This window comes from Malaclemys terrapin, chromosome 24, assembly GCF_027887155.1.
Source record: "Malaclemys terrapin pileata isolate rMalTer1 chromosome 24, rMalTer1.hap1, whole genome shotgun sequence".
Lineage (NCBI taxonomy): Eukaryota > Metazoa > Chordata > Testudines > Emydidae > Malaclemys > Malaclemys terrapin.
The window spans coordinates 11207026-11225602 of NC_071528.1; the positions used below are offsets into that span (position 1 = coordinate 11207026).

At 49.9% G+C, this 18577-nt stretch overlaps 1 protein-coding gene across 1 annotated transcript in view; it reads right to left on the reverse strand.

Annotated features, from left to right (window-relative positions):
• The window catches only part of CELF5 (CUGBP Elav-like family member 5), a 57951-nt gene that overhangs the window by 33242 nt on the left and 6132 nt on the right, over window positions 1-18577 (reverse strand). Inside the window, exon 2 of the mRNA XM_054013845.1 lies at window positions 13320-13402. Coding sequence (XP_053869820.1) covers window positions 13320-13402 — 83 coding nt within the window. The remainder of the gene's footprint in view (window positions 1-13319; window positions 13403-18577) is intronic.

Sequence of the window (18577 nt, forward strand, 5' to 3'; positions counted from 1 at the left end):
CCTATTTATTCATTTCTGAAGACTATCACATTAACATTTAGCACACGCTGCTGGGCCGGCAAGGGCCACGCTCCCCCGCCCCTCACCGCAAGTGCCTCGCAGCGCTTCCTACCTGCCGCTAATGATAGGCAGCGTTGTCAGCTCTGTGACCCACCGGGCAGGGGACCAATGGCCTTGCAAAGCGCTCCCAGCGACATGGTGGTGGTGTGGCCAGACACACCAGCAAGGGAACATCACCTGGTTAATCAATCCCTCCCTCTCTCTCTGTCACACCACTCCCCCCCCGACACACCCACAGAGTGTGTCTCTCCCCCTTACCCTCCTCTCTCTCTCTCTCTCTCACACACACACGCTCTGTGTGTGTCTGTCCCCTCACCCTACCTCACACATACACACACCAATCTGTGCATGCATCTCTTGCTTTCTTTCCCCCACCTTCTTTCTCACACTCACACACTGTCTCTCTCTCCGGCACTACCCCCTTCTCTGTCACATGCACACATACCAATCCATCTGTGTGTGTGTGTGTGTGTGTCTCTCTCTCTCTCTCACACACACACACACACACGCACACACACAGAGTGCCTATGCATTTCTCTCCCCTGGGCTCCCACTGGGCAGCGCCCAGCCGGCCTGGCTGGGATCGAGGGGTGCACTGACCGCAGGTGTGTTAGCAGGCTATCTGCATTCGAACGTTAGAAAGCTCGTCCTTCAGAATTCATGCCGATCCCCAAATGGTCAGGAGCTGCCTTGTGGGAGGAGCAGAAGGACAGCCCAGAGCAGCCAATTCCTTTCCCGGTGAGGGAGACAGTCAGAGGCCTTTACGATGTGATTCTGTATAAATTACAATATAAATTGCACCCTGCTCCGTGCTCCTGTAGGGTTTGGAATATGAAGCCCAGTTGGGCGAGGGATTTGGTGGCTACTCCAGCTCCTTTACTGTGACATTCCTGCTCCTGTTTTCTGATGCAATTGCTGGGAGTGAGGATGCCTGGGATGAAATTCTGCCGCATGAAGGCAGTGGGAGTTTCCCCATAGTCACCCCTGGAGTCCCCCTGCCTGCTGAGCAGATCCAGGCAAAACTCCTGTTGAAGTCAAGGGGACTAAGGAGCACAAGTCCATGGGAGGTTTCCTAGTGAGCAAGGAGTGAGTAAAGCCTCTGGGCTTTGATTACAATTTGCTCCACAAAATGCACCATTTCCCCTAGAGCATTCCTGGGGATGAGCAGCCCCCAAACGGCCACACCGATGCACCGAGTGAGCGGCCACCCCAGTGACCCAACAGCCCAGCCCCCATCCCGCAGCCATCTCCTCCAGGAGAGGGAGAGACCGTCCCCTCCTGCTTCCTGGGACGTCAGGCCGCGATGCTCAGCAAACCATGTGCTGCAGAGAGGGCGAGAGCCCCAAGGGAAGAGGAGGCCTCGCTCTCTATTAATTACGTGTAAGTGATGTAGAATAGGCCCTCAGGTGCAACACAGGGTAACCCAGCGGCGTTAAGTAGGTCAGAGGCAGAGACCATGAAACAAACACAGCGTGTGCTGCCTCCGTAGGGCCCTCACTAGAAACAAGAGCTCTCAGGGACTTGCCAGGATCAGGGCATGGGTCTTCAGCATTGACTCATTGGTTCTCTGGTGGCCAGTTTAGAACTCCCTGTCTATTGGATCACAGCCACTAAACATCCATTCAAAGCACCAGGGTTCGGAACCTCACTTGCCTGTATCTGGGCAGGCGATGATGGAACATGAAGGGTGAACAGCGGCAGAGTGTATCTTTCTGCACGCCCCCACACGCTACTCTATCAACGGGGCTCAATCCTCACCTGGCAGATGAAAGGGGAGTTTAGTCTTCATTGAGCTTTCAGTCCTTGGTGGTCTCCGTTGAGAGCAGCAGTAAGGTTGGCCACTAATATGGTACTAACCGAACGCTGCTCTGGCACCATCCAGCTAAGCATCTCAAAGTGCTTTAAGAACGTTAAAGACTTGGCCCGCCCAACTCCCCTCCCCCGTGAGGTAGGTAAGTATCGTTGTCCCCATTTTGAAACGGAGGCGGAGGAAGCGACTTGCCCAAAATCACACAGGAAGTCTGGAGCAGAACCAGGAAAAGAACCCAGGGGTCCTGACTCTATGTCTCCTGCTCTAACTGCTAGACCCAACCTTTGTGGAATTAGTGCCAAGAGTGATGGTAGATTGTCCTTTGAGAACCGGACTGAGAATCCCCAATTCATTTCACACGAGCCCCTGCTGAAGGCCATCGTTTCAGGCAGAGTGTCTTCCTTTTCCTGGCCCAGCTGGTTGTGAGTGACAGGCAGGTGGAGAGGGAAGCTGTCCCTGTGCCTCTGGAAGACGAGCACTGAGTGATGACAGACAGCAGTGTGCAGACATCCAGGCTGAGTGAAGGACAATGACACACCAGATCAGTCGCTTCACCTCCTCAGGTGCTCGGCAATGCAATCAGTCACCCCCGTCTTCGCTCCTGCTCCTGCCACTCCGCCAGCAAGGCGAGCTCCTTATCACTGTGACTCGGAAAGTCTTTGGATCTCCCTGATATCCCTATGGAAGTGACAGCGCCATTACTGTGCATTATCATCAGATAACCAACAGGGGAGTCCATCCCATCGCAGCAATTATGAGCCTCTTCGCACAGCAGGCTCTTGGGCAGACATCCTGAAGTGGGCTGTTTGATGGGATGAGTCACTGGCCATTCTGCCCTCACTTGACCCTCTCCTTTAGCAGGCCTGAGGGCAGCACGCCCAAGGCCACGGACATCAAAGGAGCTTCCCCATCATTCGGGGTCCTTCCTTGCCCCTTACAATTGGTCTTGTTGGAGGTGAGGGTCTGAAAGGTGATAAGAGGAGTGCGCCAACTCTCCTGGAGTCCTTTCCACATGCTGCAAAAGATATCTAACTCACGGAAAGAAAAATCCAGAACCAAATCCAGTTGACATGGGTGTTGAAGTACTTCAGCAAGAGTCAGTCTGGATTTACGCTGGGCTAAATAAGAGTGGAAGCTGGCCCATAACCTCTCGCCCAAGCCTGCACTGATGTAACTAAACACACTGAAAGCTTTCCTAGAGCAGATTCATTGATTTGAAGGCCAAAAGGGTCCATTGTGATGATCTAACCTGACCTCCGGCATAGCACAAGCCAGAGAACGTCATCCACTAATCTCAGCATCAAGCCTAGAACTTCTGATTGAGCGATAGCCTCTCTTTTACAAAGACATCCCGTCTTGATTCAAAAGACTTTAATTAATTGAGAAGCCACCCCATCCCTAGGTGAGGTGTGCCAATGGACAATCATCCTTTCTGTTACAAACGTGCACCTTATTTCTAGTCTCAATTGATTTAGCTTCAGCAGAGGTCCCAAGACCCTGCCCTTCAGGGTCTTTGTTTTGTTTTTGTGGTTGGGATTTTATTATTATGCTATATGCATATCTACAACACCCAATGCCATGGCATCCCTTAGACCACCCCGACCCAATCTTACTTGAGTGGCCCCTCTGTCTCTCCTGCTGTCTTGCCTGTGGAAAGGTCTTCTGAGGAAATGCTCTGGTTTAAGTCCCTGGGTTTAATATAGGGGTATCTGGGTGAAATGTCATGGCCTGTGATCCACCGGAGGCCAGACTAGATGATCTAATGGTCCCTCCTTAATAGTGAGCCTCTGTGCTGGGCTCCTGGCCACTTGTTGCCCCTCTCCTATTTGACTGGTGATGCTCTAACCCACAGGGCTAGGTCGCTGCTCAGAGCAAAGTGAAACACGTCAGGCAGGACCGGAGGAAGAGCAAGGGAGCTGCATTCATAAAACACTGCGGTGCAGTCACCCCGTTACTCCCACCACAGAACAGGAACGAAGCGGAAGGGAGGGGGGGCGGGCGCATAGCTAAGCGTCTTGGTTACGCAACGAGAATGGTGCGTTCTCCATCTCTGCCCTACCCTATGCCCTGTCAGGGAGCAGGCATGCCAAGGACCTCAGACTCGCTACTGCTCTGTGTAGCACATACACTTAGTGCTCAGCTTCACCGGAGCCCCATCGTCTAGTGAGGCCAGCTTCACACCACTCCAGGATCTGCGAGATCATTATCACCAGGCTTCTAAAAGCTCCCATCTCGTGACTGGGAGCGGCTCACAATGCCAAGTAGACTAAGGCAGCTACAGCTAGATGGGCGGCGGCAGGCATCTCCAGCTCAAGCCTTCGCCTGCCGCTGGTACGGATGCACCAAGAAAGTTTGTCCATTCCCCCTGACCAGGATCCCAGGCTCCCCGAGGCCTGGGGAGACACACCCCACTAGGGTAACTCACCCCAAGTATTTTCAGGTGGTCTTTTACTCCAGGCCCTTCTGGTCTTGACAGCTTAGTAAGGGGAACCCAACTACCCCCTCGCCCCAGCTGAGGTCCTGGGGGGCAGCAGCCTGTCCATTCCCCCATCTTCTATTTTTTGCTAGTCACCCCCACTCAAATCCAGGGGAAAAGCTCTTCTGGGGATACTGCCCTCATTCAGCAGAAACAGAACAAGAAAGAGTCCTCGTGCCAACTTAGTCTGAAACCCAAGGTGTCCCATGTTGTTGCACGAGGATGGATTGGGTGTGGCGATCAGAGACCACAGTACCTGTGCTGTTCAAATGTATTAAACTCACCCAAACCTACACGGCTACCACTCTGAAACCAATCCTACTGGTGATGAATAAAGTTGTCTGAGCCTGTTGGGGGACATCAGGCAAGGGATCTTCCCTCGTGGGGAAAATTAACATCACAGCAGCCTCCTGTATGAAGTTCTCCTCTATACTTTTACCAACAGCATCCTTTCCTCCTCTGACCCACTCCTAGTTCTCCCCTCTTGGATGCTCTCCATTTGCATAAGAAGGGTCATCACCCCCTCTGGTCTTACTGGTACCCAAGGGGAGGGCGTTCCTTCTAGCAGTGTTTGGGGCAGTCCTGCCAAAGATGCATAATGGGAGAACCCTGATACTTCCCTCTTGGCGGACTCCACCATCCACCACCTGCCCCATTTTCTCTCTGACCCTTGCAAAAGAATTAGCCGATCAGATACATTGGTTCCCTCCTGCCTGGAAGGAGCCTGGATGACAATAGGACTAGGAACTGACTGGACAGGACCCATATCTCCACTGCTCCTCTAGCCAATTATGCATCACTGCCAAGTGTTGAGATGCCCTCAGACATTCTACCTGCAGCCCCTGGAGTGATGCTGAAGGTCCTGAGACCTCAGAGATGGGCCCAAGGGCCTGAGAAATTCCCCAGAAGCTTTAGTCTCAGGCCAAGAGGCTGAGATCAGGCGGGAATGGTTAGAGGGTGTTTACTAAGGCTGGGAGAGGAGTGGGACCCATAGCATCCCCCTCCAGAACAACATCATTCCGACCTGCGAAGCAAAACTTGGCTCCTGTTTGTAGGTATCGTCTGTTCTCCAAAGAGTTCAAACCCGAATGGCTGCGGGACACGGCAGCACCTGTTACGCAGTCACCCCCTCCCCCACTGCAGCTTAATTACAGTGATTTGGGAGAGATGGGTCCCTGCTAATTTAATGTTCTTTTGTTGTCGAGAAACAGGAGGCCGGTGGTTCTGTGCTTCAGAACTAGGCTGTGATGGGGACCTCTCCACCCAGGCCTCTGCGTACAGGCCTTAATTAACTCCCAGTTCCCATGGCAACCACTAACGGTGCCGCTCACTTCCTGACAGCCAGGCGGCTGCAGCTCCTCTTTCCGAACGATGCAAATAGAGAGAGAGAGAAAACCGTCCTACAACAACAACGCACACATGGAAAAACCAGGCCTGGCTGGAAATCCTCAGCAGACCAAAGATGAGGGGCCAGGGTTTGAGTGGGGAAATTTGCAGTGGGCTGAGCACATGTGAAGGCTGGCGTGTTCCCGCACATACGTGTGTCTACGTGAGGCTGGGGAGGGCCCACATTTGGGCATGCATGGAAAACGTGTACGTGTATGTGCTATTGCATTGGGGAGCGTGGGCGTGTTTGGGAAGAAGTGTGTGTACGTGTGGGGGTGGGTGTCTTCGTTCACACGCGTGGGTGGGAGCCTGCTCAGAGAAAGACACCTCCAGCTGAGCAACGTGCCCACGCTCTGCCATGGGCACTGTGCATTTCCACTTGGGGAGGGCACCCACTGGCACGCAGGAAGAGAGCACAGGCGTGCCCTTTGAGGCAGCATGTGGGAGCTGGTGTCGAGCTTCAGTCTTATTAGCTCTCCAGTTCCCAATGTTTATCTTGGCAGCCCATTTTCCCAATATCCGTTGTATGCATGCTTCTGCTGCATCTTTCGGTTAAGCCCCTCTATTCCCCTGCACTCCCCTTGGGCCGGATTCACCAGTGGAATAAGCCGATGGGATTCCCACTGAAGTGAATGTGAATTGCAGTCACTTCTTAGCCGGGGCTGAATCTGGCCCAGTGTCTTCATGCTGTGGTGCTGTTTCACTGTAGAATCATAGAATATCAGGGTTGGAAGGGACCTCAGGAGGTCATCTAGTCCCACCCCCTGCTCAAAGCGGGGCCAATCCCCAACTAAATCCCCAAATGGCCCCCTCAAGGATTGAGCTCACAACCCTGGGTTTAGCAGGCCAATGCTCAAACCACTGAGCTATCCCTGTGCCAGCCTTGGTGCGTTCCCTGCATTGCTATGTTCTAGTGCCGGTGTATCCGTGAACAGCCCCCTCTCTGGTGGACTCAGGGCTGGGGAAATGTGCGGGAGGCTGAGGATTTCTGTTGAAAAAACCCACAAAAAGGGGAGAGCACAGGCAATGGCCGTGCAAGCTTTCCTCACCCTGCACTGATGCCGGGCCCAAACGATGACCTGCTGTGACCATCGCAGGAATGGAAGATTGGAGTCCAGCCTTCATCTCCATTCAAGCTTCAGGCCCTAAACCGAGCTCCCAAAAGCTTCCCCAGGCACTGTCAGTTGCAGCATCCTGGATGAGCACAGCTGGCTCAGTAGATCCTGCATGGAGAGGCAGCTTTGGAGACATTGACTTCGGCCGGATTCACCCCAGCATTAGAGGTGAAAGTCTGGTGACCCCATGATTAGCTCCCTTCAAGCCAGCCAGTCCCACTCTGTTAACTGTTATCTCTGTTAACCCCAGTGCGTCGCCTTGCTCTGATTCGCATCAGCGCCAGATCAGGAGCGAGAGGCAAATCAGATGCTGTGTCCTTACAGTCTAGTGCTGCTCCTTGTGCACCATCCACAGGAACCAACTGTGCTGCATCTCAACCCCTGGTGCATTCCCAGCGTCTCTCTGCTCTCGTGTTGCTGCCGCCCTGTAATTTTCCGTTCTCGTGTCCTTGCCTTCCCAGGCTCTCACCACGTCCATGCATCTCCATACCCCCACTGCTGCTCTTCAACCTGCCCCTATTCCCTGCTTGGATCAATACCAATTTCTGCCACTTATTTGCCTACCTTTCAGCAAGCCCTTCTTTGTTCTGCATAGATATAAAACTGATACTGTACCTTGCCAGAAGAATCACACTTCCCCCCTCCCCCCCTTTCCCCCCTTCTTCTTCAGGAGCAATTTTATGCAATTTGCAACTGTCTGGCTGCAAATGAAAAGAGACACAAAGCGTTTCTCCGAAATATTGAAAAGCCGGCTGCTTTTCCCTCAAATTTCACTTAGCGAGAAGCTTTAACTTTGGCGCGTGTGATCACTGCATGTCATTAATAACCTCTTCGGTTCCTTTCAGAAGTCTGTAAGTGAAGGCACAATCATGAATCAAAGGCATGGGTTATTGAGATATAATATCACTTCAACCAGCCAAGGGTAAGTGCACTGGGGAGCAAAGAGAGGGTGATGGCCACTGCACCTACATACTGATTGGCACCCTGTGAGTACAATCGATTAAGTAGAAGGCCAAGGGCCTGGTGCTCTGCTGCTCAGAACCAAAGATCCTGCCTCCATCCAGACCTCCTAGAGATACGTTTCTGAGCCACTTGTAACCCTCAACAGCATGATCTTGGGAAAGGAGTTTAGCTACTATCCATTTCTTTCTCAGGATGATCCACTTCCACCGGGTTGGGGCAGAGTCCGCAGGGCTCGTGGGACTTGCCTTATGGAAAAGATTCCATCTTGGCTCTGAGGAGCCAAGTCAGTCTACAGGGCTGGGGAATGCTAAGTGGGAGGTTTGCAGAGCAGCTGTGGAATCCAGAGGCCAACTCCACATCTGGAGTAAAGGGCAGAGTTTTGGCGTGCCCTACATCCAATGCTGCGCAGGACCGAGCTCTGTGCCCGGCGTAGATGGTTGCCTAATGGGGCATCCATCTTGGCTACTAAGCCAAGGATGCATGGAAAATTATAGGTCAGAAGCTGCAGTGCCTGTGGGGCGTTGGGGCCAGGATGAGCTGTTTAGATCTCTTCAGTATTTGTGATGCTCCACTCGCTCTAGATCCCAAACACAATCAAAGAGGTCCACTTGGCCCAGCCTGGTATTATTCGAACTTACTCTGACTATCCAAGCTAGCCTGCCCAAAGCTGTTCCCGGAGTACCACGTGTTGCCTTGAATTCCGCACAGTCGAGCCCTAGGATGCCTTAAAAATAAACCCAGATCCTCCAAAACCTTCCACTAGCTGGAAGATGGACCTCTGTCTATATTCAGTTCCGTGCCACCAGGATCTTGACTGACTGAATCATGTTCCACTTGTTTTGGAAGAACTAGGCAAGTATTTGTTTAAGGTGATCTAGTCTCACCTGGCTAAAGGAGTTTGAAATCATCTCGGGTTGATTTGAGATTTCAAGAGCCTAGGAGGAAAATTGAGAACCTTGTGCCAAGGGTGACTAGATGTGACTCTATGGCACAGAACTGCAAAAACTGTACAGCAGCGAGAGATGAGACTGGCTTCTAGATAACTACAGAAGGCTCTGGAAACCCATCTTGGTTGGGGTTCCCAAAGCATAAGGGTCTTTGAGATATTGTCAGTTTGGATCTTGGCCATGCCCGGGGACAGTTTTGAACTTTTTCCATGTAGAATGAGCTAAAATCATTCCTGGTGCAATAAAATTGACCTCCAAGGTGTTATACTAGGGTGGAATTTAGGGTGTCACGGTGCATCGTATTTCCAGGGAGCACCTGATACAGCATCACTCTGAAACAGTACCTGTGAAAGGTTCAACTATGGGGATGAAGAACAACATTTTTATGTTGGAAATAACAGAATACTTTGCCCTTGTATAACACTTTTCCTCTAAGGATCTCCAAGCACTTTTCCTTGCAAACCAGGCAAGTATTACTACCCCTCCGCACTACAGTGGCTCCAATCCTTCCTCTCCAACAGTGTTCAGAAAAAGGCAACAGGTACTCAAAAGCCCCTAATCTGCTAGGATCCATACTATCCCCTCTTCTCTTCAAAATCTACACGAGACCACTGAAAGAGCTAGTGAGATGCATGCACTCAGCTACCGACAATATGCCCATGACATTCTACTGTAGATCTAATTCTCAGCTGATGCAAACACCACGACGAACATGGTAGAATGTCGACTGGAAATTAGGGTTAGGGTTAGGTTGGATGGAGACCAGCTGGCTCAAGCAAAGCACAGCCAAAACCAAAGTGATGCCATTCAGAAAAGCAAAAGAACTGGCCGAGATGTTGAACTGGTCTACACCGAAAACTTAGGTTGACCTAGCTACATTGCTCAGGAGTGTGAAAAATTCACCCCCCGGAGAGAATTAAGCTGACCTAAGCCTGGGCGTAGACACTGCTAGATTGACAGGAGAACTCTCCCCGCCTCTTGGAGAGGTGGACTAACGACAGCAATGGAAAAACCCCTTCCATGGCTTTAGCAAGTGTCTGCAGCACGGTAGCTGTGCCGCTGTAGCATCTGTACTGGAGACATGGCCCGTTGTCTCCATTTTCCAATGAATACACATCGCCTCCATTCATCAAAGTGGGGTGAAAATCTCGAGGTCCCATTTGACTCCTCACTAAGCTTGGATGACCAGGCAGCACCAGTAGCTAAAAGCTTGCTAGGGATCTCCACCCCTTCTTTCCAGACCAGGATCTGGCCCCAGGGATCCACACACTGGTCACCTCCAGGCTGGATTACTGTGAATCACTGGATCTGAAACGGAATGTGCAGACGATGCACAGGCTCTGGCGGGTACAGAATGTGGCGGCCGGCCTTCTCCACGGCTCAGGCTGCCATGAGGACGTCAGACCCACGCTCCAGGCCCTCCTTGCGCTCCCAGTCAGCTCCCGAATCCAGTTTAAGGCTTTGGTTTTAATTTTCAAAGCAATTCATTGATCAAGCCTCGGCTACATTAAAGACTGCATTTTGATCATGAACCACTGCGACAGCTGCACCCCTCTGGGACAACGCAGCCCACAGAGCTCAGATCAAAGCACGCGAGAGCATTCTCGGTCGAGGGGGATCCGGCTCCGGAATAAACCCCCAGTGGAGACCAGGTGAACCCACAGGCTGACCATCTTTAAGAAATGCTGCAAAACCTTCCTCTTCAACTTGCCACCATACGAATGACACTCACAACACGGGCTTCCCCCCTTCTGTCCAGTAAACCCCAACCAATCACCAAAAATAAAAAGAAAATCAAAAACCTTACCGCAAGCAGAGTTGTGACCCAAAAGGGAAGGACTCCAGGAAGTCCTCTGTGGACTTTACTATTGGTTTTACATGGAGGCTGCTCGGATATTACAGTGATGGCCAGCAGAATAAACCCCCAGTAGATAGATTTTACATATGGATAAGATCAGATACCACAGGCTGGATTCCCATTTATACCAGGGCTGCCTTACACTACAGCCCCTTTGCACAGCTCTGGCAGTGTAAGTCAGAATAAGGCCCAGAGGGGGTTAAGTGGCTTGACCAAGGGCACAGAGCCAACCAGCAACAGAGCTCGGAATAGAACTCAGGAGTCCTGGTTCCCAGTTCACCACTCTAGCCACACCGCGCTCCAGAGAGCTAGAAGAAAACAAATCAAGGCCATTCCTCTTTGATTCCAACCTTATCACCCTCGCTCAGGCTGAGAAATCCACAGATTAATACTCGTGATCCTTAACGGTCAAGAACAGTCATTGGTCTCTGTGTTGAGAGAGCCAATCGGGGGGCCAATTTGTGCCAGCTGTGGTGATGGTTTTTGAGACGTGGACAGCTGTCCGCAAGGAAGTGGACTGAAACCAACTAAATGCATTTTAGGCAGGCTACCAAACAGCCACCAGGCAACAACAAAATTCAACCACAACATGGGCTATATTAGAACCCTGGACCAGGAGGTGAAAGGTTCCATATTCTGTCCTCGGCCACCTCTCCCTTTTCATTCTGAACCTGAAGCCCTCTGATTCTGGATTTTGGCTAAGGTTAGAGGAACCCTGCACTGAGGCCAGTTCATCCCAACGTTAACCCTGAAGCCCAGTGATGACATAGTAATCGTTAACCATTTTGATACTGATCAGTTTAGGGACAGCCAGCAAGTGTGCATTTCCCACAATCCCCAGCAGCTACCTATGCCCCCCGAGTACCAAAAGCCCGACACAGCCTCACATCGAGATGCCAACAACCTTCAGCTTCTCTGACAAAGCAGTTTTGCATTGTCAATTCAAAAATAAAATCTGCAGTTCTGTCAAAACCTGGGGATAGTATAAAATAACTTGCACTTACTCTCACACTAAGCAACGCAGGGGCTATCGCTCGTCCTGTTCTTTTTAGATTTAATTCACTAGGAATCTCCATTTTGAATGTAAAGGAAGCTGAAGCAGAATCCAGAGGTCTTGCTGCCAAATCTAGGCCCAGACTACCACAGAAGACACCGAGCCTTACTTATACTGTCTGTGGTGTTTGCTCTGCAACTACTCTACTGATGAAGTTCTTGTCCACCGTGTGTTGAGTTACAGCACTAAACCATGACCTGTATAATTTCTATACTGGTATAATACTTCCTCCCGCTCTAGATCCCACGCTGGTCTAACGCTTGTGGAAAGTTATTATGCCTTATCCTGAATGCTAACTTATCCCCCGAAGAAAATGAAATCAAATAATATTTAAGAATGTATTTCTCTTCGGCTCTCATCTGTGCCCTAAAATAACCTGGAACACCCACAGCCAATAACAGCAATGACAGCTTCCAAAAAAGACTCCATTAAGCTGTAATTAAGCCATGTGAGCTTTCCTGCCTATTGCAAACACAGATCCATGCAGAAAGCGAACAGTAAAAACTACGGGTGGCTCTAGGGGCTGGGAGAGGTGAGGGAAGCTTTCTCGTCCTGCAGGAGTTAAAGGGGAAATGTTCTGGTTAAGAATTCCTAACCCCTCTCCAGAGATCCCTGGTTTACATTAATTATCCTGCTGCCTTAAGCGCTCAGGGTCTCCGATGAGCTTCTGTCTATAAGTACCCGAGTCCTCCGCCTACTCACCTACAAAGGAATCTTTTCAGCACCCTTGTTCAAACCCCAGAGCAGGGAGAAAACAAGCCCAGCTTAGCCAGGGTTCTTCTACCATCAGAAAATGGGGATGGCAAAAATAAAAAAAAAAAAGACAATAGCATCGCCTTGCAACAGAGAGGGGGAATCTGTGCATGAATATGGGTGAGCTGAGGGCTGATCCCCCCACACCTTAGAGTGTATCCATGTTAAACAATCCCTCTGGTCTCTCCATAGAGGTTTCATACTGACTATAAACAGCAGAAAGGGCACAGGGTATGGAGGGCTACCTACAGGCGTCCAGAATTCCCAGTCTCACCCGTTCAGTGGATTTCTCTTCTGAACGACGGGATGGGTCTGTGTATAAGCAGGGACATTTTTCCTCCACTGTCTAGTCAGCCTCAGTAATTGAGCTCAACGTCACGTCAGGCTCTACACCGCGGCCCTGAACAACCGGGCCAGTCGCTCCGGCAGAGGAAACGTGCAAGGAGCTGTAGCTGATGTGCAAAGGAGCCTTGGGGAATCTGGGAAAAGGTTCCAACATCACATGCCGTATCTCATTTCCTGCCCCACCTGACTCCTCCTCACAGGCTGCCCATCTAAAGAAAGTACCAGCTTCCTGTGCCACATCTTCCACCCTGTAACATGACCGTTTCCTGGTGATGTGGGTAAGCAGCATTAGACCCCGTTTTACAGGTGGGGAAACCGAGGCACGGAGGAGCGAAGCAACTTGCTTGAGGTCATACAATAAGCCTCTAGTAGGGTCAGGAATCCAACCCAGGGGGTTTGCCTCCCAGCTCCCTGTTGTAACCACCAGACCAAGCTCCTCTTTGAGAGAGAGAGAGAGAGAAAAAGGAATCAAAGCCAATGCTCCCTCCAGTTCGCGGCCCAGCTCAAGCCAAGAAACCCACAGACCATAATTCATCAACCACCGGGACTTACCCCTGGCAAAGTCTTCTGTTCGTGTAGCGCAGTCTGGGCTTTGATGGCTGAATCTCTGGCACAGTATGTGAGAAATGCACAACCTGCGGTGGAGACAGCAAATGCCAAATTAGACACACAATTGCCTCCATGTAACAACATAAAATCCCCCCAACCCCCACCGCCCAAATATCCACGATAACAACACGTTCCATGGGTTCATGGGCTATGTTCCTTGTCGTCCCCACACCCAGCACACAGACCCCTGCTCTAACCTTCCTGTGCTGAGTTCAGAGAGGAGGAGTCAAGCCTGCAGGCAGCCCTGGTAGGCCCAAGTTTTTATCTAACAACTTTATTAAGTACCTGCAAGAAGGGGTGAAGACTTGTTAATTAAAGGTGCAGATGTTACTAAATCGGGAGGTGTCGTAAAACACCAGGAACGAAACTAGATAAAGAATATAAAGGGGTATAGTGGCCCGGGCCAGATTTGTCAAGGTATTTAGGCACGCACGGCTGCACTCAGTTTTGCAACGCCTAACCGACTTAGGAACTCAAGTCTCATTTTTCAAAGGGATTTGGCTAAATCCCCTTTTGAAAATGAGACGTAGGCTCCTAAATCTGTTCAGCGTGCCTAAAGACCTTGAAAAATCGGGGCCTTCATCCAAAGCCCATTGGAGTCAAGGAAAAGGCTCTGTGGGCTTTGAATCAGATGGGTTAGCATCGCGGGCAGGAGAAATGCAAGCTTCCACAGCCAGTGGAAGAAATAACCCGAAACACAGATATTCAATGGGAGGGTGAGGCTTGGATCAGCAATTCCAAAAAATACCTAAGGGGTCAGAGCAGGCAGCAATTTAGATACCAGCATGCCATGGTGTATGGGAGTGGAATGCGATTTTAGGCTGTCTATGCAGAAGTATCTTGTCCTGGAGCAGGAAGAGAATATACGGCAGCAGTGAGACGATGTAGCAAGAGCAGTCCTGGCTTGCCGTCCCATACACACATACACATGCACGGACGGAAATTCAGAGAGAAGCCAGCACGACAAGTATTGCAGGGACTGATTTATGAAGAAAGATTAAAAGGGCCAAAACAGGATCAGAGTCGGAAGGCCTTACTCCAGATTCGACCCAGCATCTTTGGCTAAAATCATGACAAAGGGGGAGAGAGGCGAGCCACCTACACTTATGAAAAAGGTGTCACGCCCATGGAGAGAGAGAGGGATTGTTTTAGGGTGCTCTGAGGTGGCCATGCTAAGAAAAACGGGATGAAGCTGAGCAATGAAAGAATTTGGCTGGTTATCAAGAAACGTTTCCTATCAGAGAGATTTATTAGACTGTGGAATAATCTCCTCAGGGAAGAGCTGGAAGCCCCATCACTTGAGTCATTTCAGACAAAGCTGGGCAAAGCACTGAAGAATAGACTCCAATACAGGAATGCATATGCCCCCTCCCCCCCCCAGTCCCATTGGTATTTAATTACAGGGCAAATTTTGTCCTGTACGAAGGCAGAATTCATCCCTGTGTTAGTTAGGGCTCTCAGATTGCTACAAAATGTCTTCAGGGTTAACCCGCAGTGCCAATCCGTGTCACAGATCTCCACTCACATGGCTTTGGCCCAGATAAGAGGCCTGATCTTGCAATCCAATCTCAACAAGCTTCTATACACCCCAACATTGAATCGATTTTCCCACGCTTTGCCCAGCCTAGTCTGAAATGATTCAAACTCAGGTGAGTAAGGGCTGCAGGACTGTCTATATTCTGGCAGCCACCCCAGAGTCCCACATTGACTCATATGATTTTTCTACCATGCTGAAGCAAACTTTGCAGAACAATCACCACTCTTGAGTGTCCTTATCCCACATATGGCAACAAGATTAAGCTGCCCTCCTTACATTCTGCATCCAATAAATTGCCTCTGCTAAACAAATTATACCTGGCTCTGTAGCTCTTGCTAGAAAAACACCACATGAATATTAAACATATCCGACAGGTAATTAAGTCTCCTTGCCTAGCCTTCGAATTGAGGATGCATCGTGCCAGGCTCGGTCTCAAGATTAGCAACTAATTTAACTAAGGAACATGGGACTGGGAAACACACACACACACACACTCGCTTCCTATGCCAAATGCAGTATCTGGCGGGATCCTTCGTGAAAACACAGGCTGACAAGTATCCCAAGGTTTTTGAATCCACCCATTCCTCTGACAGCTGTAATGTGGACCAAAGGTGAAATACTCAAAAGTGCCTAAGTGACTTAGGCATTAAGTCCCATTTTTAAAAGTAACTTAGACACTTGGGAGCCTAAGTCCTACGTATGTAGGCTCCTAAGCACCTAAGTCACATGGACTGAGGTTGCTAAAGTGATTTTAGAATCTTTTGAAAATCCCCCCCAAGTTTACGGGGCAGGGCCTGTTCAACCTGCATGTTCGAAGAGAGCCTGTCTGCGTATTGTGTATTATAATTATCTGTATTGCTGTACCAACCAGTGGCCCCAACTGAGTTTAGGTTCCCATTGAGCAGGTGCTCTACACACCTCTAGTGAGGAGATTATCCCTTCCTCTAAGTGTTTACAATCTAGCAAGACAAGACAAACGGGGGAGGGGAACCAGAGGGAAAGTGACTTGCCCAAGGTCACCCAGCAGATCGGTGGCAGGGTTGGGAACTGACCCTAGCTCTCCTGACTCCCAGTTCAGTGCCCCTACCCCCATCGGCCGACTGGGAGGCTCTGGAGACGGAGGCAGAGTGAGAATTATGGAAAGTGCCAGCAGCTGTAGACCTAGATTTTCCAAGTGCATTTTAAAGGCCTAACTCCTGATCCCAGTGAAGTCAATGGGGAACTAGCTGCCAGGAGATGAGGATTGGGGCCGAGGTGCCCATTTTAGCAGGGCTAATGCACAGAATTCCACGCGCAAAGCCACAAAGTTATCTCTAGGGGCAGCTAAAATATGGGATTTGCAAAGCCCAGTTGCACAAGACCTAATCCTGAGAAGTGGCGAGCACCCACAACTCCCATTGACTTCAGACTTGGGTTCTTCCATCTTCCACATTGCACATGCAACCTGCAGCCGGATATTTATTCTAGCTTATATATTTCAGGTATCTGTGTGTGGATTTAGCACTAGTGATAGGTACCTGGAGACTGAAGCCCGCTTTCTCCACAGACTGGGTCCAGTATGGGCAGGGACCACGTGAGTCTTCCACAAACTAGCCAATCACGATGTCCCAACCCCAAGCTAGAGGTGCCTTGGGGAAAAGGCAGTACAATCGCTGTGGCCCAACTTCTGTGCTGGTTTTTGCAACGTGGGTATTTGTTCAGTGAGAACTGGACTGAGATCAAACTCATTTCACAGAAACCACCAAACAGCAATCGTACGGTGCGTAGCAATTTCCAGTAGCCGCCAGCCTGGGTTGGATTTGAACTCCCAACCAAGCGGCGAAAGACTCAACAGTCTGCTGCCAATAACCTGAGCAATCCTCGTCCAACAATTTCACGGACACACTTGTGCATCTGCAACTGCGTGCTGGCCAACACCCAATCTGGTTATGAACATATATGCCCCCTTCTACTCACGTTGTGGGGCGAATAGCATTGACCTTCTTCCTCCTCTTCCTTCACACTATAGCCCTATTAGCTAGATCCATAGATCTGAAACTGCTTTACCAAAGGAAAGCCAGTATCATTATTTACAGAGGGGGAAACCGAGGCACCAAGCAGGGAAGTGATTTGGCCAAGCTCATCAATGGATGTGGTATAGAACCCAGGTTTTCTGCATCCATGTCTAGTGCTCTCTCTCCTGGACAGCACTGCCTTCAAAGCTAACTGGGAACTTTCTAAGCAAAACACTTTGTTTTAATTAGCGCTGAAATTAACCTCTTGTTATACTTAAAATGTCTGTTGCTCTGAAACATTTTCATAGAGTCATAGATTCCTAAGATCATCTAGTCTGACCTCCCTAAGAACTTCCCCAAAAGGATTCCTACAGCAGATCTTTTACAAAAACATCCCATCTTAACTGAAAAATTGCCCGTGTTGGAGAGTCCACCATGACTCTGGGTAAACTGTTCCAATGGTTAATGACCTTCACTGTTAACATTTTAACGTACCTGTCACAGCAGTATGGAGGTGTTGGCTAGACTATCGCCATGCATTCTTGCCCCGCCTCCTCTAATTCCGAATAGACATTAGATTTTGTTGCTTGCCTCTTAAAGTCCCCATTTCGCCGAACCAGTATTAAAAAGCCTTTCCCCCTCTACCTCTATTTGTAGGGTAAAATGCCAGCTGTTCATCTCTTCCTCCACCACCCATAAAACACAGGAGTTCACTGGAATGTATATAGGTAGATTTGGCCGTCTTTTTGTATTTATTTGAACTGCAACATATAGATCAGTCTCTCTCCAAAAAAAATAAGCTCTCTGTTATCTGAATAAGTATATGTGAGCGGATCAGACACAGATAAGGGGTTTCTGTTATAACTGTGTGTTGGATGGTGCAAATCACATTGTTGGACGACGTTTCTCTGCAGTGATGACTTAATTTGCTTCCTTCCCGGTCCCTCCCGGCCACACACACCCTGACCCCCCCCCCCATGCACTTTGTCCCAATTGATTGCAAGTTATTACAGTTGGCTTTTTAACTAGAGGTGGGACTGCACCAACCCTTTCCCCCCTCTCATCTCTAGACAGAACCAGCCCCCAGACTCTGGCTAAGTTCAGAACCTACATCAGGATCTGCAGCCCAAACTTTGCCGGCTCAGGCCCGGTGCCTAGTTTTAACTTAGGATAAAGGAGATTTTAAAAAGCAGCAATGAAAACATTTTCTAAACATGTTTGCAATCCAATCAGCCCCTTGGTAATTTGATTTGTAGGAAATGGCAAGTGAGGTACTGCAAGCAGAGGATTGAAGGTACTGAGGTCACCAGGAGTTTTGCCAAGGGCTTCAGTGGGAGCAGGATTAAGCCCAGATACCAAGGTGAGAGGCCCTTTGTACATGTGCATTATAATACTAAATGGTGAATGTTCCTACACAGATGGTCACCTCCCTCCAGGGCTGCCCACTTATTGCTGCTTCCTACTTACAGCGGGAACAGATTTGGGGCCGCCTGTTGAAACCATTGAAGTGCTCTTGTGCTCCAAACTGGGGGGGGGCACCATTGCTTTTTGGGGGGCACTAACTCAGCAGCATCCTTTTGAAAAGGCTCTTCCTAGCATACCATCCACTCCCGGGGCCCCTAGGAGTCCCTGATCATTTCGCCCCAACACGTGGAGGCAGGATTCACTGC